This window comes from Sorghum bicolor, chromosome 7, assembly GCF_000003195.3.
Source record: "Sorghum bicolor cultivar BTx623 chromosome 7, Sorghum_bicolor_NCBIv3, whole genome shotgun sequence".
NCBI classification, from domain to species: domain Eukaryota; kingdom Viridiplantae; phylum Streptophyta; class Magnoliopsida; order Poales; family Poaceae; genus Sorghum; species Sorghum bicolor.
The window spans coordinates 38,853,337-38,878,047 of record NC_012876.2 but is presented as its reverse complement, the minus strand read 5'-3'; the positions used below and the strand labels follow the sequence as shown (position 1 = coordinate 38,878,047).

At 41.0% G+C, this 24,711-nt stretch overlaps 1 protein-coding gene across 1 annotated transcript; it reads left to right on the top strand.

Annotated features, from left to right (window-relative positions):
• Window positions 24,214-24,711, top strand: LOC8069880. Its single transcript, XM_002445346.1, has one exon. It carries the CDS (start codon window positions 24,214-24,216, stop codon window positions 24,709-24,711), a length of 498 nt encoding a protein of 165 aa, XP_002445391.1.

The window sequence follows — 24,711 nt, the reverse complement described above, 5'->3', positions numbered from 1 at the left end:
TTTCCTTGATTCAAGATTTATGAGAGATGTTATGAAAGAACTAAGGACTACCAAAAGTTGACTAGGATGTTAACGATTAATTGATGAAAGGATTATGGATTTAACAAAGACAAGGATCGATCTTCAAGATTCTTATCGAGCTTTATGACATGTTGTAAAAGGATTGAAGATCAACATATATTGGAAAGAAAGATATAAGGGTGCTAAAATAATAGATAAAGGTTGATCATCGGGTCTTCACATTATGAGGTGTAAAGACAAGGAGCAAGTACTAACAAAAGATGATAAGATGATAAAGACAAATCTTATTGAGCTTACATTTCTCTTCATTTGAGATTTATGGGATTTATGATAAAAAGATTAAGAATTAGCCAAGCTTGACAGAGAAGACGAAGATTAATCTTCAAGGATATTTCAAGCTCATGGTGAGAGATGATAAAAGTACTATAGACTAACAAGGGTTGACAAAAAATAAAGGTCAGTCACAAGTAAGACAAAGATCGATGATAAGAAAAATAGACTGGAAAGATGAAATTGATCTTTAAGTCTTCATGTCTTGTAACTTGAGATACATGAGATAGATGACGGTAGCAAACACTACCCTACTTTAACAAAGTATGACTTATGAGAACATATATGTGAACATCATCTTGTAGGAAAACTGTCTTCAGGGATTCTCCACTTTAAACAACACACAACACCCTCCCCTTTAAAATGAATCTCATCTCAAGATTTCAAGGAGGCTAGCATGAGGGACAAAGGATGATCTTCAAACTTCAAACTCGCATCCGAGAGGTGAGGAGTGGTAGGGATCTCTACCCCATGTTGACGGTTCTTAAGTATCAATTTTAATTATCAAATAAACAAGGGAAAGGACCAATATACAAACAACACCTAGAATTAGGGTTTGATCTGACAGAATTCCACGAGTTTTGTTATTTATCTGTTTCTGCAGGGGGTTATCAGGAAATAAGGAAGAAAGCCCCACATGTCGGGATTACATAGAGATCTTAATGTGCCGCACAATTTTCTACCATCTAGAAGACTCCAGAAGCCACGGGAACGAACGAGAAGGCGATCGGGCCCGGGGGCAGGGCGCCCGCCCTCCCCCCTAGGGCGCCCGCCCTGGTGTTTCGGCCAATCGCGTTCAACTTCGCGGATCATGCTCCACCGACCTAAAGGATCAAGGATAACCGTTCAATCAATGTCGGTTTGATCTGACGGCCCACGTTCACCTGAGGGGACTATATAAACAAACCCCCTGGCCCCTGGAGGAGAACAAGTTCATCATATAGTTGAGAGGTGCCCTCGAAGCATAACCTTTCATCTACATAGACTTAGGGCTTAGCATCCAATGTGAGAGTAGACTAGATCTACTAGATTGAGAGGGATAGAGTGGAGGTGTAGATCGGAGGAAGCCCGGCCTGTCGGTGTCTACTCCGAGGTTGTACCTGCGGGATCAAGTTCTCCTAACCCGAGGCTTGCTCCTAGGATTCTTCAGTATTTCGACTTCTAAATTCTAGTAAGTTCTTGTTTTATTGTTCTTTGGTTTATGAGTTTACTTTGATCTCTTCGCGTAGAGTTTAGAGTAATCATCTCTAGCGTAAACGTGGTGTTTGGGCTAGGATACTCATAGATATCCCCTGACTAGCTGGACCGTGGTAGTAGCGAGGAACGTGACATTTCCGAGTTACCTTTGCAGCCCATATCCCGTTAGTAGGATCTCTATACATCGCTCACATCGAGAAACATTCTTTGTAGCCTAAAGGTTGCTAGTAATAGACCGGGTTAGTCAGATGCACTCTTTCTCCTAGTGGTAAAAATATAAATACGATACTCCGGATAACATCCCGGGTGAAGTGCTCACCGATATCCGTGCGCTTGCGGATCAATTCCTTATTGCGTTACCAAATATCAACAAGCATTTTTGGTGTCGTTGCCAGGGAGAAAGACAGTTTGTTGAGATAACCTTGAGTCTTACTACTAGCTTCTATCTATACTTTTATCTTTTCTTATCTTTTATATTATTTATTTATATTCTTTACTCTTACCTTATGAAAAACCAAGATTCTAAATCGATCTATCAATTTGCAACACCTTCGGAAACTGACCTTTTACCATGGGAGTCATTACAGCCTATCCAAACATCCAAGTATAGGTTAAGTTCTAGGTTGATTGCCATGATTCAAAACCTATCTTTTTTAGGAAAGGAAGACGAAAACCCTTACCTTCATATTAGAGATTTTGAGCAAACATGTGATTGTCTTCGCATTGAAGGCATTTCTGATAAAACTTTACGTTGGAAGCTTTTTCCTTTTTCTTTAAGGGGAGAAGCTAGACAATGGTATAATCAGAAGGTAAGTCAACAACGAGGTGAATGGGGAGTTTTACGAGCCAACTTTTGTCTAGATTTTTACTCCCTCGACCGTATCGGCGACCTTAGACTCGAAGTCCTATCTTTTAAACAAAAAGATAATGAAACTTTGGGAAAATCCTGGAAATGTTTTTCTGATCTTTTAGAATCTGGTCCAAACCTTAATCTTGAAGACCCTGTTCTTTTATTTCACTTTTTTCGAGGTCTTCAGAAAGATCACAAAGAAATGCTACATACAATGTCTAGAGGTTCTTTCTTTCGCATCCCTACTGATGACGCTAGAGCAATCCTAGATAGAATCCTAGAAGCTGAGATGGAAAATACCCTTCATGATGAAACCCACGAAGCCGAAGTAGACACTGCCAAATTCTCCATCTACTTTAGCTATCCCAAGTTCTGAGCCACAAAAGAAAGAAATTCCACCACCTGACATCATGTTGGATATAGAATATGATCTTTTTGCCGATTTTGGAAATATTTCAAACTACCATTCTATTAACAGACCCCAAAACGGCCATTTTAGCATTTGTTTGCCAACTGAACATCAATTGAGAGAGCTTATCGCAGTCATGAGTAGCGAATGGTTGGAGGAATCAGAGCTTTCCTCTGATGTGGTCCGTCTGGACACGATTCTAATCCATTTGATGCTCTCTATAATCCTGTTGTGGGGATCAACATCATGTCTAAATCTTTTGCACTTAAATTATTTAAAAATTTGGTCTTAACCCCCACAACAAAGGTCATAAAGGAATCTTCGGAACGATTAGTCCCCAGTCTTGGAATTATTAATGTCCTACCCCTTATAGTAGAAGGCTCCATGGTTCATTTGAACTTCTATATCTTTGATACATGGGACTTTGACCTGTTGATAGGACAACCTTTTAGAAGACTCCTTTATGAAGGTCATACTAGAAAGCTACACATTTCTTTTGGAAAAACTTTTAAATTTCCAATAACAATTTCACACTCCTTAAATAATAAAGCCGAGTCATATCTTTTGCCTGATCCTATGGAGGAGGTAAAGGCTGCATCTCTAGAGCTTTTAGATGAACCAGGCTTAGAAGACGAAGCTCCTTTCTTCACAAAAGAAGAGGCCGAGCCTTCTGAACCTGAACCCTTAGATGAGTTTGCAGAAACACCTAGACCTCCCATAGAGCTTAAAACTTCACCACCCGGTCTTATCTATGCTTTCCTAAACAATAATCCAGAGTTTCCTGTGATCATTAGTGATAAACTCACTCAGGAGCAAACTCTGCGATTAATGACCATTCTTGAGAAACATCACTCAATTTTCGGCTACTCACTCCAAGATCTTATAAGAATCAGTCCTATGATTTGTACCCATCGTATTCCGACAGATCCTTCATTTTCACCTTCTCGAGAGCCCCAACGTAGACTTAACAACGCGATGAGAGAGGTAGTTAACTGTCGTTATGAATGAAAAGAACGAGCTAATTTCGCAACGCACCATCACAGGGTGGCGGATGTGCATAGACTATAGAAAACTAAACAAAGCCACGAGAAAGGATCATTTTTCTTTACCTTTCATAGATGAGATGCTAGAGCGATTAGCGGACCATTCGTTCTTTTGTTTCTCAGATGGATATTCAGGGTATCACCAGATCCTGATCCATCCTGATGATCAAAGCAAAACCACTTTTACATGCCCATACAGAACTTATGCTTACCGTAGAATGTCTTTTGGGTTATGTAATGCACCAGCTTCTTTTCAAAGATGCATGATGTCTGTATTTTCTGATATGATTGAAGAGATTATGGAAGTTTTCATAGATGATTTCTCTGTTTATGGAAAAACTTTTGATAGTTGTCTTGAAAACTTAGACAAGGTTTTGCAAAGATGTAAAGAAAAGCACTTAGTCCTTAATTGGGAAAAATGTCATTTCATGGTTAGGGAAGGAATAGTGCTGGGACACCTAGTGTCTGAAAGAGGTATTGAGGTAGACAAAGCTAAAATTGAAGTAATTGAACAACTACCTCCACCTGTGAATATAAAAGGAATTCGAAGCTTTCTTGGCCATGCTAGTTTTTATCGCAGATTTATAAAAGATTTTTCATTCATTGCTAGACCACTTACTCTTTTGCTACCAAGGATGCTCCTTTCGAATTTGATGATGCATGTCTAACATCTTTCAATTTATTAAAGAAAGCACTCATCTCTGCACCAATCATTCAACCCCCTGATTGGTCATTGCCTTTTGAAATTATGTGTGATGCTAGTGATTATGCTGTGGGGGCAGTTTTGGGACAAACTAAAAATAAGAAGCATCATGCAATTGCTTATGCCAGTAAAACTTTGACAGGAGCTCAACTTAATTATGCAACCACTGAAAAAGAGCTTCTGGCTGTTGTCTTTGCCATTGATAAATTTAGATCTTATTTAGTTGGAGCTAAAATAATTGTTTACACTGATCATGCTGCACTAAAATATTTGCTCACTAAAAAAGATGCTAAACCTCGCCTGATTAGATGGATCTTATTACTCCAAGAATTTGACTTAGAAATAAAAGATAAAAAGGGAGTAGAAAATTCTATTGCTGATCACTTGTCTAGAATGTATTTTAAGAGTCCATAGGAAACCCCCATCAATGATTCACTCCGGGACGACATGCTCTACGGGATTAACAGGTCTGACCCCTGGTATGCAGATATTGTTAATTTTATGGTTTTAGGGTATGTACCACCAGGAGCAAACAAGAAGAAGCTTATTCAAGAAAGTCGTTCATATATATGGGATGAGCCATACCTCTTCCGAGTATGCTCTGATGGCGTACTCAGGAGGTGTGTGACCACTGAGGAAGGATGGAAGATCATCGACTGATGTCATTCATCACTATATGGAGGTCATTATGGAGCATTCTGTACACATTCAAAGATCTGGCAGTGTGGATTCTATTGGCCTACAATGTATGAAGACACGAAGCAATATATCAGAAGATGTGGGCCATGTCAAAGGCACGGAAACATAAACACAAGAGATGCGATGCCACTCACCAACAACCTTCACATTGAGCTCTTTGATGTCTGGGGAATAGACTACATGGGTCCATTTCCCCCATCAAAGAAGTGTGAGTTCATCTTGGTGGCAGTTGACTACGTCTCCAAGTGGGTAGAGGCATTACCTTGCAAGCACGCCGACAACATCAGTTCAAAGAGGATGTTTGAAGAAGTTATATTTCCAAGATTTGGAGTTTCCAGAATAGTGATAAGTGATGGAGGAGCACACTTCATTGACAAATGCTTCAAGCAATATCTATCAAAACATGGAATCCGTCACAACGTCGCTACCCCCTACCATCCTCAGACAAGTGGCCAAGCAGAGACTTCCAACAAGCAAATCAAGAATATTCTTCAGAAAACAGTCAATGAGATGGGAACGGCATGGAAGAACAAGTTACCTGATGCACTCTGGGTATACCGGACAGCATACAAGACCCCAATTGGAATGTCCCCATACCAATTGGTGTACGGGAAGACTTGCCACCTACCTGTTGAACTAGAATTCAAAGCACACTGGGCCATAAGGAGATGGAATATGGACCTAGATGTCGCTGGAGATCATAGAAGAATGCAACTATCAGAATTGGAAGAATGGTGAGAGAAAGCATATCACAATTCGAAGATCTATAAAGAAAGAGTCAAAAGGTGGCATGACAAGAGGATCAAGAAGGAGTTCGCACCCGGAGATAAGGTATTACTTTTTAATTCCAAGGTGAAGCTTTTCGGGCATGGAAAACTCCGGAGTAAATGGGAAGGACCATTCAAGGTAATCAATTCATCATCCCACGGAGCTATCACACTTCAAAATGACGAAGGTACGTTATTCAAGGTAAATGGTCAACGTCTTAAATTATTTTTAGAGCCCAATAAACAATTAGAAGAGATAGATGTGATCCATTTCTACCTTCCCATGGAGAATTAGAGCCCAACCTTTTTAATCTGACATTTTTGGGCCATGTATATATTTTTCGAATAAAGTCTGCATCTAGCAACACGCTCGAGGAAGCGGGCCCGCAGAGGGGCCAGGCACAGGGCGGGCGCCCTGATGATGAGGGCGGGCGCCCAGCCCCTGCCCCCTCTCCGTCCCGATTTCCTCCGTCGCGTTAAACACATTTATGGTAAATTAAATAATCATACAGATGGAAAGTTTTGCACGCACGGCGGCGGGAGTAGCCCGAACAAACCCTAGAGGCACTTTTTGACCCCTATATAAACAGACCCCTGACGTCAGTTTTCAAACACCAATTCATACAAGCCTTCTCTCCTTCTTCAATTAGAGCTTGCTTAGTTCCTCGCTGCTCCTATGGCCGAAGAGTTCCACGACGATTGGGAAGTCGTCCCCTACGACCTCAACAAGAAGCCCAAGGAAGGCCCCGACGCCTACGCTCTCGTCCCGACCAACACAGAGCGACAACTAGAAGCCATGCCATTACGCTGTTGGGTATTCTTAATGTCATTACCAAAAGTAGACTTAGTTTTCTGATTCTGATAATGGTGCCAAAAATGCCAAACCTATCCCTCATACCACTTAAGCCAAGTTGTCATCCCCAGCATGACATGAGAGACGCGGTATTGAAATATGCAATTGCTCATCTAAATAAATAACAAATGGGATCTACAAGCGCACAGATTAATACCGATGTAGCATTTTAACCGAGAAGTATTCCAGGTATCGTTATTTATATTTTTACCACTAGGAAGGGATTAGCAATCATCACTGTTGATTATAAAATAGAATATAAGATTGAGTATCTATCATTGCATGTATAATTGAGAACATTTATCTAACTCTTTCATACAGGCATAAGTGTCACATAAAGATATATAAAGTAATGAATAGTGACAAAGATAATCAATCTGATCAGCATAACTTAGCCACATAATAAATATGATAAGCACCTCAATTAGATATTCTGGTCAGTCATTAGCATGGAATTAGAACGAACTACAAGAATATTTCCTAAGTTATTCTTAACTATATAGTCTAGCATATCATAGTTAGTGCAATTATACATAGCAATCATTGCGAGACAGGACTACGCCCGTGCATAGTGATATTAGCAAGGAATATGAGAAACATCGTAATCACTCCCCTGTAATAATGTTGCTCTGCCAGCCCAATACACGAGAGGGGGACTATATAAGAATCAATGGAGCTGTCACTACCACGAACTACCCCGCGATCTAGCATATAGGGTACAATCGCAGATAAATACGGTATAAGCACCACGCCTACACAATATCTATCATTTACCCATGGATCCGATGGATAAACACTATACGATCCTAAACATGTATATAGATCCAATCTAACTAAGCCAAGTATATAACTATGATAAACTAAGAACAATATAATTGCGAATATAAACAAGTAGAGTAAAGTCATAATCGATATATTGAAGTAGAATAAAGTCATATTCATAATATTGAAGAACAAAGATGAACAATTGAAGAACAATAGAGAATTACCAAGAATCCTCTTGACAGATCCGGAAACCAATCGAAGATTGACTCCTTCTAGTTCTAATCCTATGTAGCTATGCTAATCTAGATGTCTAATTGATGTTGTGGCTCTAGGCTTGATCAGAGGCTTCTTCTCCCTTGATGGATGATGAATTAGGGTTGAGAGGTCCTCTCCTCCAGGGGCCAGGGGGTCTGGTTTTATAGTCCTTCCAAGTGAATATGGGCCGTCGGATCAAACCGACATTGATTGAACGGTTATCCTTGATCCTTTAGGTCGGTGGAGCTTAATACCGAAAGAGAGTCCTGGTTGGACTCTAGAGGTGGGCGGGCGCCCTGGTCCCTAGGGCGGGCGCCCTGGGCCTGGCCCCGTTCTGCCTCCGCTTCGTTCCCGTGGCTTCTGGAGTCTTCTAGATGTAAGATAATTGCGCGGCACGTTAATATCTCTATGTAATCCCGACGTGTGGGCCTTTCTTCCGTATTTCTTGATAACCCCCTACAGAAATAGACAAACACCAAAACTCATGGAATTCTGTCAGATAAAACCCTAAGTCTAGATGTTGATTTCATTTGGATCCTTTTCTTTGTTTATTTGATAATTAAATTTGATACTTAAGGACCGTCAACAAACTCCCCCAAGCTTACCTCTTGCTCGTCCCTGAGCAAGGATAATCTCAGCGATGGATCAGAAGTTGTTCTAATGCCTTTAAAAGTTGACGGTACACATGCTTTTAAATAAGAACTCATCTCTAAGTTAGAGTAAACTGTCAAGACTTAAAACTTACTTATTTTACCTTTCACCATGGGACTTGTAACCGTCACTTCCGTCTTGAGTAGTTAAAAGATATAACAGTCTAGTCAAGTGCCATGTCTCTTATTCTTGATCAGCTATTGCTCTAGAGTTTTTGTAGATTTTCAGATAAAACTCAGAGATTCCTTGTATGACTCTCTTAGATCTCTCTTTTGTGGTATTTCTGGATCCTTACCAAGGCAGTGATGGTATATGCCTTCTCTCAAAATATGTAGTATTTGTGGTATAAGGCATAGTGACATTGCCTTCTCTCTCACCCTACTCTAATAAGGCTTTAATATCTGGAGCTCATAGGTGGGAGATAAAGTATACATACTCACAAGACATTTATTGTATAGTCAAACCATGGATCCAAAGAAACAAATCAATAAGTCAAATCAAGATGTGCATGTGTGGCGAATGAATGGTGATAACAACGGTGAAAGTCTAATTCTACTTTTTGCTCTTTTGAGGGGATATATACCTTTCTTGCTCTTTGTAACTTTGTGAGGAGAATGAGATGCTCTATATTTTCTTTTTCTTTCCTCTCAGGTGGGTATTCTGTACCCCTAATTCTACTGTCGGACACTTGTCCATTTTTACCTCTCGTCTCACTTTTTCTTTTCTTTCGAGGTTTCAGGCACTTGCCCCTTTTTATTTCCGCGTATCTTCTCTCTTTTTTTAGAGCACTCATCTCATGAAATAATATAGCAAGTGGCAGTAACCAAGATAACTTGAGCATTTATTTCACAGGGGAAAAATAGAAATATTTTTGGCTATTCTCTCCCGGATTAGGAGTAGAATATTTTTGGGTGGTTTGAGAGATGGAAATGGGTGGATATATGTGGATACATACTTCCAGAGTAGAAGCAGCATATGTGAGTGAACGTGCAAGTGAATCTTGATTTTAACCACATGACAAGCTCCTAAGGGTCTACACAGCTTGACCACACTCAATGCTCATAAGTAGTAAAGTAAATGTGTGGCTCAAAGTCTAGCAAGCATGTATATATGGCTGTGGTAGGAATTTAAACTCTCATCATACAGGAACTCATCATGCAACATTTTAAAGATTTTCAAAGATAAAATTCTCCAGAATTCTAGGATCTCTAGGAATAGATAAATAACACCTCAACCTTCCCATATCATATCCGTTAACAACTTATACTTCAGATCAAGTTTTCTTCCCACAAGTTTAGGTTTAGAGCAAGCTTTAAATTATAACAGTTATGTCTAAACTAGAGAGAAAACTCAAATTTGAAAAATTAGGCAGAGCAACTATTCATCATATCCATGCTAGAGTTTTATTATTAAGATTCAGTTTAGCATAGCCACTTTATTTATTTATTAAACACACTAAGCAAAAGATATATATAAGCACAAAATCTTTATTTGGTTTTTCATAGTTATGTATATTTATCTTTTAATATAGTATAAGTATAAAGATAGATAGAAATACTTAGCGGGATAAATGGGGGTGCTCTCCCCCAAGCTGAATTTTGACGTAATTTCTCTTGACGTAGCTAGCAGGTGGCAGAGGTGTATTTGAAAGTCGGCAGTATCTTGACACCGATTAGGATGTCCTCCGTCTGCTAGTCTTCTTGATCTTTGAATTCTGTGGAGCTCAAATAGACAACAAAGCTTTGTGGAACTGATTAAGTGTTAGCATAAATATCTAGCCTTTATCATGTTGAGCCTCCTCAATAAATATTACTCTCTTATTTTTATATTTTCGTTTTATAAAGCAGAAAAGAAATATTTATTTTATTTTTATGCCACCACAGTGAATGTACTTATGGGTTTCATGCCACTCGTATACTCACATGAGGCTTACTGTTTTTTAACATTTTTATTTTCTTTTTAGGATAGTATAAGCATGATTAACTAAGCAAACTGTTTAAATAATTGAAAGAGAAAGGATAACTACCAAGTTTACCTCTTGGCAAGGCGTTCGGTGTTTTTAAATCCTCCGAACGGGACTTTCCGTTTTCTCAGTCGTCCTGGAATTCGTTGGATGGCGGAGTCGGTGCTTCCGGCGGCGCCTCTTCTTCGTGTATAGTTATCTTCTCTCTCCACACCTGACTTGGTGCTACGGTCTCCTATGGATAATTCTGTTTAAATTGTATGTCTTCAGACCTTACCACTTCTCCTTCATAGTCTGCCCATCCGTCCTTGATTTTTTCTCTCCTCTGGTTGCGGTTGCGTCGTCTTCTTCTTGTCCTGACCTGCTTAGAGTCTTCAACGATATAGTTAGGGTCAGTAAAATAGCGGCGTACCTTCTCTGAGGGGAAGTGCATATGGACTTCTCCGGTTCCAATGTAGATGATTGCTTTAACGGTGCTGAGGAACGGTCTTCCAAGGATGATGGGTGGATCGTACTCATCTTCTCCCATGTCAATAACGTGAAAGTCTGTGTAGACAAAATGATCGTCTATTTTGACAAGGATACCAGTTACTATACCTTTAACCTCTCGAAATGTTTGATCTTCTATCTGGAGGTGAATGTATGTTGGTTTTAAGGGCATGGTTCCGAACAAGAGCTGATAGGTGACTGCGGCCATTATGTTGACGCCCGATCCAGTGTCACAAGTCGTCTTGTAGAAGTTGTATCCATTTATGGAGCAATAGATGCTTGGCATTCCTGGGTCGTCCTTCTTGGTCAGAAACGGTGACTTAAGTCGATGATCTTGACCTCCTTGAACTACAGTGACCATCTTAGCTGACTCGGTCCACACTTGCTTGTTCCTGTTCCTCCTGTTGGTCCTCTTCCTTGATTCATGTCGAGATTGCTCTGGAATTTGTGTAGTCTTGTTCTTGAAGGAAAACGTCTCCTTCCTCTCTTTGATGTAGAAACTGATCTTGGCAGCACTAGTGTAGATGACAGCTCCCGAGGTGTTTAAGAATGGCCTCCCTAAGATGATGGGTGCCCTCTCATCATTACCGGTCTCAATCACCACGAAGTCTGCTGGGGCATACAAGGTACCAACTCGGACGCAAAGGTTCTTCAATATTCCCATGGGAAAACTTATCGTCTGATCTGCAAACTACAAACACATGGTTGTTTCTAATAAAGGATATGTAAAGAATTTTTCATAGAGTACCCTGGGCATAATGTTGACTCTAGAGCCAAAGTCACAGAGTGCTTCTGGGAAGTCCACCATGCCGATGGAGATCGGGATGACGGAGTGTCCTAGATCGCCTCTCTTGACCGGCAGAAGGTCAGTAGTAACTTCAGTGACGGGGTTACTCCAGTAATTACCTGCATCAAACATGTCTAAAAGATTTGCAGATTCTAATCCTTCCGGTTGTGATGGTATACCGGGGTTAGTAGCAGGAACAGTAGCAGCTATTTGATTTAACTGAGATTCAATCATTTTATTAAAGCTAATTTGATTCTTGATGGCAGTAGAGAAATTATCCATTCTATTATTTATATTTTCCAACATTTTATCATTAGATGTCAATTTCTTAGATAGGTTATTCATTAGCTTTCCTTGATTAGACACTAACTCTCTCAGAGGTGGAAAATTATTATTATTGTAAGAATTGTTACCTTGATAATTACCTGAGTAGTTAGGCCATCTGTTGATTCCAACCTTGATTTTGTTGAGGACGGTTGTAGTAGTAGTTGTTGTTATTGTTGATGTAGTTCACATCCTCAAGCATCTTAGGGCAGTGATTGCCTGAGTGTCCAGTATCTCCACACTCCTCACAAGTCATGTGAGAGTCGTAGATGTGCATAACTTCTTTCTTATCTCCAGCTCTATCATCGAGCTTCTTTATGAGCAGGTCTAGCTTTGGAGACAGCATGTCTACCTCCTTGAGCTAATGCATACCTCCACCTCTCTTGCGTGTCTGGGTCCTTTCTTCATTCCAGCCTTGGTTGGACGCCATCTTCTCCACAAGAGCTGTGGCTTGTGATATGGTAAGTGATAGGAATGCTCCTCCAGCTGCAGCATCCATGGTTTCTCGGGCACTGTTGTCGAGCCCATGATAAAATGTCTGCATCAGTAGCCAAGTCTCCATTCCATGATGGGGACATTCTAGGATGTAGTCTTGGAAGCGCTCCCATGCTTCTGGAATAGATTCATCATGTTGTTGCTGAAAACTTGTAATCTTCCCACGGAGAGCATTGGTCTTGCCCATGGGAAAAACTTAGCCAGAAAATTCGTGGAGCAGAGTGCCCACGTAGTATTCTTCTCCTTTGTAGCGTAGAACCACTGCTTCGCTCTTCCTAACAGTGAGAATGGGAAGAGGCGAAGTAGTATAGCATCTCTAGGGACTCCTGATATGGTGAATGTGTTGCAAATCTCCAGGAAGTGTTGGAGATGAGCACTAGCATCTTCGTGTGTTTTCCCACAGAACTGGTTGGATTGCACCATGTTGATAAGTCTAGGCTTGAGCTCAAAGTTGCCATCGATCTCTGCAGTCCAGTGCAGATGTTGTCCATAGTGGGAGCTGAGAACTCACGGATCGATTTGTTCGCCATGGCTTCGAATTGCGAAGACAAGTTCCGGTGATCTTCTCGATTGGATGAAGCTTCTTGCTGAAGTGTTGATGATCTCTTCTTGAGCTTGGCTCTTGTTTTTCTGAATAATGCTTCAGGATTGTCAACAAAATTCCCTAGAAGATGTCTTCTATTCATACATCACCCTGCATAAGATAAAATACAAAAATATCGGGGTAAAACTGTATGAGAGAATTGATAAGCTCAATCATATTAGTGATGCGAATGATAACTCAAAATTCTATATTCATTCCTGATTAGTAATCAACCTTCCCCGGCAACGGCGCCAAAAATGCTTGTTGGGTATTCTTAACGTCATTACCAAAAGTAGACTTAGTTTTCTAATTCTGATAACGGTGCCAAAAATACCAAACCTATCCCTCATACCACTTAACCCAAGTTGTCATCCCCAGCATAACATGAGAGACGCGGTATTGAAATATGCAATTGCTCATCTAAATAAATAACAAATGGGATCTGCAACCGCACAGATTAATACCGATGTAGCATTTTAACCGGGAAGTATTCTAGGTATCGTTATTTATATTTTTACCACTGGGAAGGGATTAGCAATCATCACTGTTGATTATAGAATAGAAGATAAGATTGAGTATCTATCATTGCATGTATAATTGAGAACATTTATGTAACTCTTTCATACAGGGATAAGGGTCACATAAAGGATATATAAAGTAATGAATAGTGATAAAGATAATTAATCTGATCAGCATAATTTAGCCACATTATAAATATGATAAGCACCTCAATTAGATATTCTAGTAAGTCATTAGCATGGAATTAGAACGAACTACAAGAATATTTCCTAAGTTATTCTTAACTATATAGTCTAGCTTATCATAGTTAGTGCAATTATACTTAGCAATCATTGCGAGACAGGACTACACCCATGCATAGTGATATTAGCAAGGAATATGAGAAACATCGTAATCACTCCCCTGTAATAATGTTGCTCTGCCAGCCCAATACACGAGAGGGGGACTATAGAAGAATCAATGGAGCTGTCACTACCACGAACTACCCCGCGATCTGGCATATAGGGTACAATCGTAGATAAATACGGTATAAGCACCACGCCTACACAATATCTATCATTTATCCATGGATCCGATGGATAAACACTATACGATCCTAAACATGTATATAGATCCAATGTAACTAAGCCAAGTATATAACTATGATAAACTAAGAACAATATAATTGCGAATATAAACAAGTAGAGTAAAGTCATAATCAATATATTGAAGTAGAACAAAGTCATATTCATAATATTGAAGAACAAAGATGAACAACTGAAGAAGAATAGAGAATAACCAAGAATCCTCTTGACAGATCCGGAAACCAATCGAAGATTGACTCCTAGTTCTAATCCTATGTCGCTATGCTAATCTAGATGTCTAATTGATGTTGTGGCTCTAGGCTTGATGAGAGGCTTCTTCTCCCTTGATGGATAATGAATTAGGGTTGAGAGGTCCTCTCCTCGAGGGGGCCAGGGGGACTGGTTTTATAGTCCTTCCAAGTGAATATAGGCCGTCGGATCAAACCGACATTGATTGAACGGTTATCCTTGATCCTTTAGGTCGGTGGAGCTTAATCCCGAAAGAGAGTCCTGATTGGACTCCAGAGGTGGGTGGGCGCCCTAGTCCCTAGGGCGGGCACCTTGGGCCAGGCCCCGTTCTGCCTTCGCTTCGTTCCCGTGGCTTCTGGAGTCTTCTAGATGTAAGATAATTGTGCGGCACGTTAATATCTCTATGTAATCCCGACATGTGGGCATTTCTTTCATATTTCCTGATAACCCCTTGCAGAAATAGACAAACACCAAAACTCGTGGAATTCTGTCAGATAAAACCCTAAGTCTAGATGTTGATTTCATTTGGATCATTTTCTTTGTTTATTTGATAATTAAATTTGATACTTAAGTACCGTCAACATACGCCAGCGCAACTCCACCCAATCCTACCATGGTTAACCAGTTCTCACCGCACCACCGCAGCCCCTACTTCTCAAGGGACCGTCAGCCAAGAAGGAGGCCACCGTTAAGGTGCCAGCCGGCACGAGGATCTTGCCACCCAAACCCAATGAGAGGGTTGTTGGAGTCAAGACCAACCGGAGCGGCGAGATCAGCAGCATCCGCTACACTACGAAGGAGGAGAGGCCTTACTTTGAGGGGATTAGAGCAGCCAAAGTCTGTTTCATCCCTCCAAAGGCAGCCCCGAAGCACGCTCTCAACGCTCTCGAGACACCTCCTAAGCGTCGCAAGACTATAATAGATATTGATGAGGACGTTCGTAGGCTAGACAGGATCATCATAGAGCTCCAGTCCTCGGTTAACTCTATCACTAGGCAGCTCTCTAACCAGAACACCATTATACTAGGTCTTAGGCCTGATCTTGCTAGTGCCAATAAGAAGATTAGCTGAGTTAGAGCGCCGCTAAGTTATCTAAATTAGATCTTGAGGCAATGTATCTTAGTTATTTATCTTTAAATTCGGTTTAGATCTATTATTAGCTTCAGTTCATTACTAGTCATTTGTAATAAATGCCTTAAGATTAATAAAGAGTATTATTATTATTATTATGTCTTGTGTGTCTTTACTTTATTTTTATGCAAGAAAGCAGAAAACAAGTATGGGGGAGATCCCTTGACATGCCAAACACACTTCGACTACACCACTCCACGATTCAGGTACATACTCTGCACACTTTACACATACATATATATTTTGGATTATGCAGAATATTGTCTCCGTCATGATAAATTAAAAAGATTAAAATGTTTCTAATCATGATTAATCTCACTCTGTGATATTTCCTAAAAACCTGCAATTATCGAAAAATCATTTTAAAACCCTGTGTTACTTAAGTCATTGTGGAATGTAAGATGGTAGAGTATGAGTACCTTATTCTTGATATCAATGTTGCTTGGAGAACTTATTTCAAAATCTTCAAAAATTTTAGCTACCATCCTTAGTGTTTTATATGCCTACTAAACCTGAAAATATTAATAATTATAAAAGCTATCTACTCTATATTGAGTTTGTTCAAAATGAGTTAGACCCTTGTTGAGAGATTTATCATACTCCTAAGATCAAGACATTTATTTAGAAAGATTCACTCTTCCAAAGTATTTTTGCGTTAGAGGCATGGGGCTATGTAAAAATAAGGATATTTTGAGGAAATAAAAAGGAGCAAGTGCTCGACAACCTCGCAGAAAAAATGGACAAGTGTCCGGCAGTAGAATTAGGGGTACCTTGGTATCCACCTGAAAAAAAAAGAGAAAAGAAAGAAAATAATAGCCCATGGTCCCTCTAATAAGTAATATGCCAGCAAGAGTTGACAAGTTTTTATTTTCCAAAGTCTTTATCTAAGTCCTCTCCTCGGATCCTGTTTGGATCAAGCAATAAATGTAAGTGTGCTTGAGAATTCCTATAAATTAAAAACAGCCTAAGTGAGATATATAAAAGATAATGAGTGATCTGAGAGCACCTATGAGGATAAAGGTATGCTAAATTTCTTTTCAAAAGTATACAAAAACTCCAAGTAACAAGATTGAGAAGAAAGGACCTCTACTCTTGACCATATATTTCCCTGACTACGGTACACAGTGAATTTTTACAACACCCTGCAGGTATGAAGAGAATGCTTTACAATGTTTTAACCCCAGATATTTTTCTTAACCATCCTTTTCTCGAGGACGAGTAAAAGCCTAAGTATGGGGGTGTTTGTTGATGGTTCTTAAGTATCAATTTTAATTATCAAATAAACAAGAGAAAGGACCAATACAACACCTAGAATTAGGGTTTGATCTGATAGAATTCCACGAGTTTTGTTGTTTATCTGTTTCTGCAGGGGGTTATCAGGAAATAAGGAAGAAAGGCCCACATGCTAGGATTACATAGAGATATTAACGTGCCGCGTAATTTTCTACCATCTAGAAGACTCCAGAAGCCACGGGAACGAACGGGAAGGCGATCGGGCCCGGGGGCAGGGCGCCCGCCCTCCCCCCTAGGGCGCCCGCCCTGGTGTTTCAGCCAATTGCGTTCAACTTCGCGGATCATGCTCCACCGACCTAAAGGATCAAGGATAATCGTTCAATCAATGTTGGTTTGATCTGACGGCCCACGTTCACCTGAGGGGACTATATAAACAGACCCCCTAGCCCCTGGAGGAGAACAAGTTCATCATAGAGTTGAGAGGTGCCCTCAAAGGATATCCTTTCCTCTACATAGACTTAGGGCTTAGCATCCAATGTGAGAGTAGACTAGATCTACTAGATTGAGAGAGATAGAGTGGAGGTGTAGATCGGAGGAAGCCAGGCTTGTCGGTGTCTACTCCGAGGTTGTACCTGCGGGATCAAGTTCTCCTAACCCGAGGCTTACTCCTAGGATTCTTCAGTACTTCGACTTCTAAATTCTAGTAAGTTCTTGTTTTATTGTTCTTTGGTTTATGAGTTTACTTTGATCTCTTCGCGTAGAGTTTAGAGTAATCATCTGTAGCGTAAACGTGGTGTTTGGGCTAGGATACTCATAGATAACCCCTGACTAGCTGGACCGTGGTAGTAGCGAGGAACGTGATGTTTTCGAGTTACCTTTGTAGCCCATATCCGTGAGTAGGATCGATAGGGTTTATAGGAGTGGGTTGAACATCCTTTGTGGTGTCTAGATTCCGTGAGCCTCCCCAATAGAACAGTAGATCATCCTTATCAAGGTTAGAATGAGATTACGGTTGTAGTCTTCTCTATACATCGCTCACATCGAGAAACATTCTTTGTAGGCTAAAGGTTAGTAGTAATAGACCGGGTTAGTCAGATGCACTCTTTCTCCTAGTGGTAAAAATATAAATACGATACTCTGGATAACATTCCGGGTGAAGTGCTCACCAATATCCGTGCGCTTGTGGATCAATTTCTTATTGCGTTACCAAATATCAACACCCCACTTAACAAAGGGTCTTGTTCCACTCGGCAATGTCATTGAAGGTAACACTTTCTTGAGGGCTTGCTATTGATGGTGCATCTTCCATGTGTTGATTCTCTAGACTTAGATAAAGAAGAAGGTAGAAAACATGAAAAAGAAGGATGGTGTAAGAGAAGATGACAAGAATTAAGATTAACCAAAAGATAGGTAGCGAGAGAGAGAGAGAGAGAGGACACTACCCCGCTTAACACAGATCGAGTTAATCCTCAAAGTGATTTCTTCTTAGACTACTTCAAAACACTAGAGCAAAGATGACACTGAAAACAATAAACCAAGCAATACAAGCACGCAACACACCAATGATACTACACGTGCTTCTTTCAATAGTGATGGTCATCCTAATGGGCAGATTATAGATGATAAAAGGCTATCAAACTTTTGAATAAGATAGGATTAGAAAACTTTTAGTAAAACTATAAAAGCCAAAAGCTAAGGAGATAAGCAGAAATAGCTCAAAGGAAGCTATCCAAGGATGGGATACAAACACGGCAAGGATGAGGAAATAGTCAGAATCAAAGAGTCAGGGTATGAAAAAAATAGTTTTATAGTAAAATAAGCATTAGAAATCGACCATTGCTATCTAGGCATACGTCCTACAGTAGACACCACTCTAATACCATTCTATAACACTCTGGTCTTTGAAAAACTAGGGTGTTAGAGCATCTCCAAAGGTTTTGCATTTGGACTTTACATTCTTGTAATTTGCCAAAAATCACAAAAAGAGGTATCCAATGGTTTTGCATTTGGAATTTGCATTTTGGGCAACTTGGCAAATGATAGAGCAAACTTGGCATATATGCCAAGTCACGCACAGCTTGGCAAAAGGTCGATCGCACGCGTCTCCTGGTCCCCCGCGCAACCCAAACTTTCTTCGCGCCATATATCGCGATCGCGAGCAACACCATCGCCATCACCGTCGTCCCTGTAGAACTCGTGAGGGACTCCATCGCGACAGAAAACCGCCGCCTCACGCCATGAGTTCAAGGACGCCCTCTGTCACGCCATGAGGGTACCTGGGCAGGTCGCATCCGTCGGGCTGGCACCGTGACGGTACCTGCAACGAGTCTGATACGAGTCGTCGTGGCGGCACCTGCAACAAGCGGTGGGGAGTAGGAAGAACTGGCCTCGACCTGTGAGGAAAACGCAAGAACTGGTGGCGACTTTACGCACGCGAAGGAAAAAAATTGTGGCCTGGTCCACTTTGGCTAATTGCCAACTCAATTATACAAAACCCTTGGAGATGGCCTATTTTTAGACTTTGTATTTTGTTTTGGGAGTTTGCAAACAACAAAAAATGCCAACTCAATTATGCAAAACCCTTGGAGATGCTCTTATAATATGTTTCTCTCATATGTTCTTGGGCTACATGAAATAGATCAGTTATTTATTCGTCCCATATGTTCACACACAAAATGGGTTAGCTGAGTCTCTCATGAAGAGAATCAAGCTCATTGCTAGACCGCTATTGCAGAATTGCAATCTACCAACCTCATATTGGGGTCATGCAGTCTTACACACTACTAAACTAATCCAATTACGACCAATTGCATACCATGCAACATCACTGTTGCAACTAGTACATGGAAATCCCCCAAGCATTTCTCATCTGCGAAAGTTCGGTTGCACAACATACGTATCGATCTCACCACCGAAGCGTACAACAATGGGTCCCCATAGAAAACTGGGGATCTACGTGGGATACAAATCTATGTCGATCATAAAATATCTGGAGCCCACTACAGGGGACCTCTTTATGGCCCAATACGCTGATTGTATCTTCAATGAAGATCATTTCCCAGCATTAGGGGGAGACATACCACATCACAAACAATGCCAGGAAACCAATTGGGATGCCCTAGACATCTCCAACTCAGATCCACGTACTTTAGAGTCTGAACTCCAAGTTCAGAAAATCATCAATTCGCAACACATTGTAAACAACATGCCAGACGCATTTACTGATTATAAGGGTGTTACGAAATCCTATAATCTAGTGAGAAATGTACCGGAAAGAGTAGAGGTACCAAACAAAACTACTCAACTCTCAAGTAAGAGGGGGAGAAGTACAGCTATCTCAACGGATGTAGCTTTTAGCAAGCAAAGGAAATAGAAGACCAAATCTTCCGACCCAATAAATGCAACTCAACCTCATGTTGAAGAACACCCTAAGGAGGTTCAACCTTCACATCCCACATCAACGGTGCACTCAATTACTAACGCTGGGCCATCAAAATATTCTAATGCGACCATCTTGGAAAAAGATGATGATGCATCAGAAAGGGTCCATGAAATTTCCATCAACTATGCAGAAATTGGAGAGTCATTTGATAGAAAGACTACAATTGTCGACTCATATTTCTCCGCAATGTTTGCCGAAATCCTTGATAATGATCCAGATCCAAAGACCATGGCAGAGTGCAAAACACGCCCGGACTGGAACCAATCAAAGGATGCAATCCAAGCAGAAATATCCTCACTCACAAAAAGACAAGTATTCTCACAAGTAATACCTACACCTCCACAAGTATTCCCTGTGGGATTCAAGTGGGTTTTTGTCCAAAAGCGGAACGTGAACAATGAGGTGGTGAGGCACAACGCGAGGCTTGTAGCACAAGAGTTCACATAGAGACCCGGTGTTGACTTCAATGAAACATACTCTCTAGTCATGGGTGGAATAATATTCCGGTACTTAATCTCTCCAGCCGTACAAAATCGTCTATGTAGTTGATGGATGTAGTGACTGCATATCTCTATGGGTCACTCAATTTTAGATATATACATAAAGGTTCCTGATAGAATTCCAATACTGAATCAAAATGCAAACTGCAACATATATTGAGTAAAGCTACAAAATCACTCTATGGCTTAAAGCAGTTGGGAAGAATGTGGTATAACCAACTCAGTGAGTGCCTTCTGTGGAAGGGCTACTCTAACAATGATGATTGCCCATGTGTCTTCATCGAGAAATCCCAAACAGGATTTTGCATCATATCAGTGTATGTTGATGATATAAACATCATCGGACACAAACAAGATATTGATGAGGCATGCAAACATCTTAAGATGGAAGCATTGAAGGATTTGGGTAAAACCAAATTCTGCTTAGGCCTACAGCTTGAGCATCTTTCAACTGAAATCTTTGTACATCAATCTGCATATGTCTATAAAGTATTGGAGAGATTCAATATAGACAAAGCATATCCTTCCAAAACCCCTATGGTCATTCAGTCTTTAGGACTAAACATAGATCCATTGAGACCACAAGATGAGGCAGAGGAAATCCTAGGACCTCATGTCCCATACCTTAGTGCCACTGGAGCACTGATGTACCTTGCCAATAGCACCAGGCCTGACATTGCTTTCGCAGTGAATTTGCTAGCAAGGCACCATGTCGCTCCTACCAAGAGACATTGGACAGGAGTAAAATAGATCGTTAATGGCACAAGGGATCTTGGATTATTCTTCCAATGAGGAACAAGTCCTGAGATGATAGAATACAGTGATGCTGGACATCAATCAGATCCCCACAATGGCAGATCACAAACTAGTTTTGTATTTCTAAAAAATGGAACCGCCATATCATGGACATCATCCAAGCAAACCTTGGCAACGATGTCCATGAATCATTCTAAAATAGTTGCACTATACGAGGCATCACGTGAATGTGTTTGGCTTTGCAGAATGATCAACCACATACAACAGTTGTGTGGTCTTAAAGCTATCACAGCTCCAACCATTATCTATGAAGATAATGCGGCTTGTGTTACACAAATGGAGACAATCTATATCAAGAGCAATTCAACAAACACATCTCCCCAAAGTTGTTCTAACCTCATGAATTATAACAAAATGGAGAGATCGATATCTTGAAAACCAAATCATGCGACAATCTCGCTGATCTATTTACTAAGTCCCTACCAACTTCCTTATTTGAAAAATATGTCAAAGGAATTGGTATGCGATGACTTAGGGATTTGCAAGGTTCATGGGGAGAAATCCCCTAGACATTAGCCTTTCTACACCATCATATTACACTCTTTTATCTTTATGAGTTTTTCCTCACAAGGTTTCTCATAAGAAGTTTTTAATGAGATAATATTAACACAAGAGTGTCATATTCCTTGTTTTCCCCACAGGGTTTTTAAAGGAGTATCAAAGACACATATTGTCCTCTAAACTACAACATGAGTTTTCTCTTGTAAAGGTTTTCTCATATTAGTTTGCAATGAGGCAATCATTAAGTGCTATAACTTTCTCCTTCTTATCCCAAGTGGTTTTAAGGAGTTTTACTACAGCGCATACACACATGTATTTTTCCTTGTTTTTATTTTAAATGAATGTTTGGAGGAGCAATATGATCCATTGATCTCAACAAACGATTCGATCAAGGGGAGTGTTACGGATAAATATCCGGGTGATCCCATCTTCTCGGATTCTTACCCTAGGGATCTATCCTAATTCCTAATAGCTCTCGAAGGTGGAGAGGTGTTCCCCCTAAAGACCGAGACTTCCCCCACAACTTCGTACGTGCCTGTGAAGACCAATTCCCCTCTGAGACTTTCCCCACAAGTCATCGTGGGTATCGTGATTACTCCGGAAGAGAGTTTCCCCTTCTTCTCGACCTATATAAATACCGATCAATAAAAAAAAGTGACCTCGAGTTCATACTTCCTTTCTGTTATTCTCGTACTTTACATTGCACTAGCAACATCACCAATGATGGTGATGTTTCTTCAACCGATCGATTGGCAATTGACCCAGTTGCGTAACCAAACAACATGCGCTGGCCATTGTCGATGCAAACTAATATGGAAGCTCTAAAGAACTGCCACACTGTCTCTCACCAATTGAGTGGTAAATCAACCCCGGCCCGAAGGCTTGGTTCCATCCATTTTTCATTTTTTTCAGCCAAAACCAACCAAACTCCTAAGGCTTGCATAACCCATAATTTACCGGTGTGGGGGGTGTCTTGCCCTTTATTTTAAATTATTGCTTGGTCCTTCTTAATTTCTTAATCAAATTGGCGGAGTTCCTATACCCTTTCTTCCAAAACAAAATTAAAGGCAATCACGGTACAACAAATTTTCAGTTAATTTTTTCACCACCTTTGGTTTTTAAAAATTAAAACGAACTGGTTGCAACCAAGAGATTTTCACTTTTTTCACTGATTGGTTTGGAAATATTCGACTAGAATAAAAAAAAAGGAATAAAGTCTCGGTTTTAAAAGTTTGCTCCAGTTACGTGTCATTTTCACGTTGATTCAGTGTTGGACTGCATCATTTATCGAAATGGCCCCTTTATTAGTGAATTTCATATCAAGGATTCAGGCATGCCGCAGTGGGATGCAATGCATGTAAACGATTGAATAAAGAACTTTGCATTTCTTGTCATTAGCATCAAAACAAGCAGTCTTAACTAACCTGCTTTGAAGTACCAACAAAGACCCTTAACAACGGGCCGTGCCTGCAGATCTATGGTAAGTATATATCACTACCTGCGACAGTAATAAGACACGTACTGTTATTATACATACAAGTTACAAGGAAAGCTAGATAGGTGTTGTTAAAAAAAAGGAAAGGTAGATAGGTTAACAAGAACTCACATGTACACATAATCAATCATGCTGTGTATATCAAGATATACGTTGATTCTTGTGGCTCCTTGTGACACCACATTCCACACGGCATGCATAAAACACTGCAGATTCAAAATGATCGGTACATTGCACCTGAGTAAATTCAGTCACTACATACTACTGTGTTATGTGATGTGACAACTAGAGCTTAGTAGCTATACGGTCGACGTTTATCAGTCTTCTCCAGAAAAACTCACACCTAACCTCTACCAACATGCCTTCTCAGTGCCCAAAACTACAAACAAAAAAGACCCACTCCAGCAACACAGATGTAAAGAGAAGTAGATAACCTGAGAGCTAATTAACACAACGTGTAGCACTCTCCCCACGCTATTTAAGCACTGCATGATCTGTAGCTGAGCATCGATCGTTGCCCAATTGAGGCCAAATAATCAAGCACAGCAGCCTCACGCACACACACACAGAAAAGAAAACCATGGAGAAGGCTCTAGCCCTAGTTGTACTGGTGTCAGGTGCCCTGCTCCTGAGCGGGCACCAGCCAGCGAGTGCTCAGGTGTTCTGCCGCTCGCAGTTCAACCTGGCCAACGAGGCGTGCAGCATGCGGAGCTTCATCCCGGGCCCTGGGGTGAGGCGCGGGGGCCTGCCGCGGCAGCAGCAGCTCAACGAGACGTCCACGACGACGTCCACGGCCGCCGCCGCCAGCGGCGTCCAGTCCCGGAGCAGCGACGACGACGACAGCCACGGCGGGAGGCGGTCCCGGCACCGGCACCAGCACCGGCACAGCGAGGAGGGGGAAGGGGAGGACCCGCGCGACACGGCGTGCTGCCGCAGGCTCATGGGCCTCGACAACTCGTGCGTCTGCCAGGCCACCGCGCGCCTCCCGCCCTTCATGAACTCCGTCAGGCACGTCATCACGCTCACGCCCGTCGAGGGCTGCGAGATCTCCTTCGAGTGCCCTGGCCCGCTCTTCTAA

What these genes read in the sequence shown, in the direction of transcription:
- LOC8069880 (XM_002445346.1), top strand. Translation starts at nt 24,214, where the DNA reads ATGGAGAAGGCTCTAGCCCTAGTTGTACTGGTGTCAGGTGCCCTGCTC.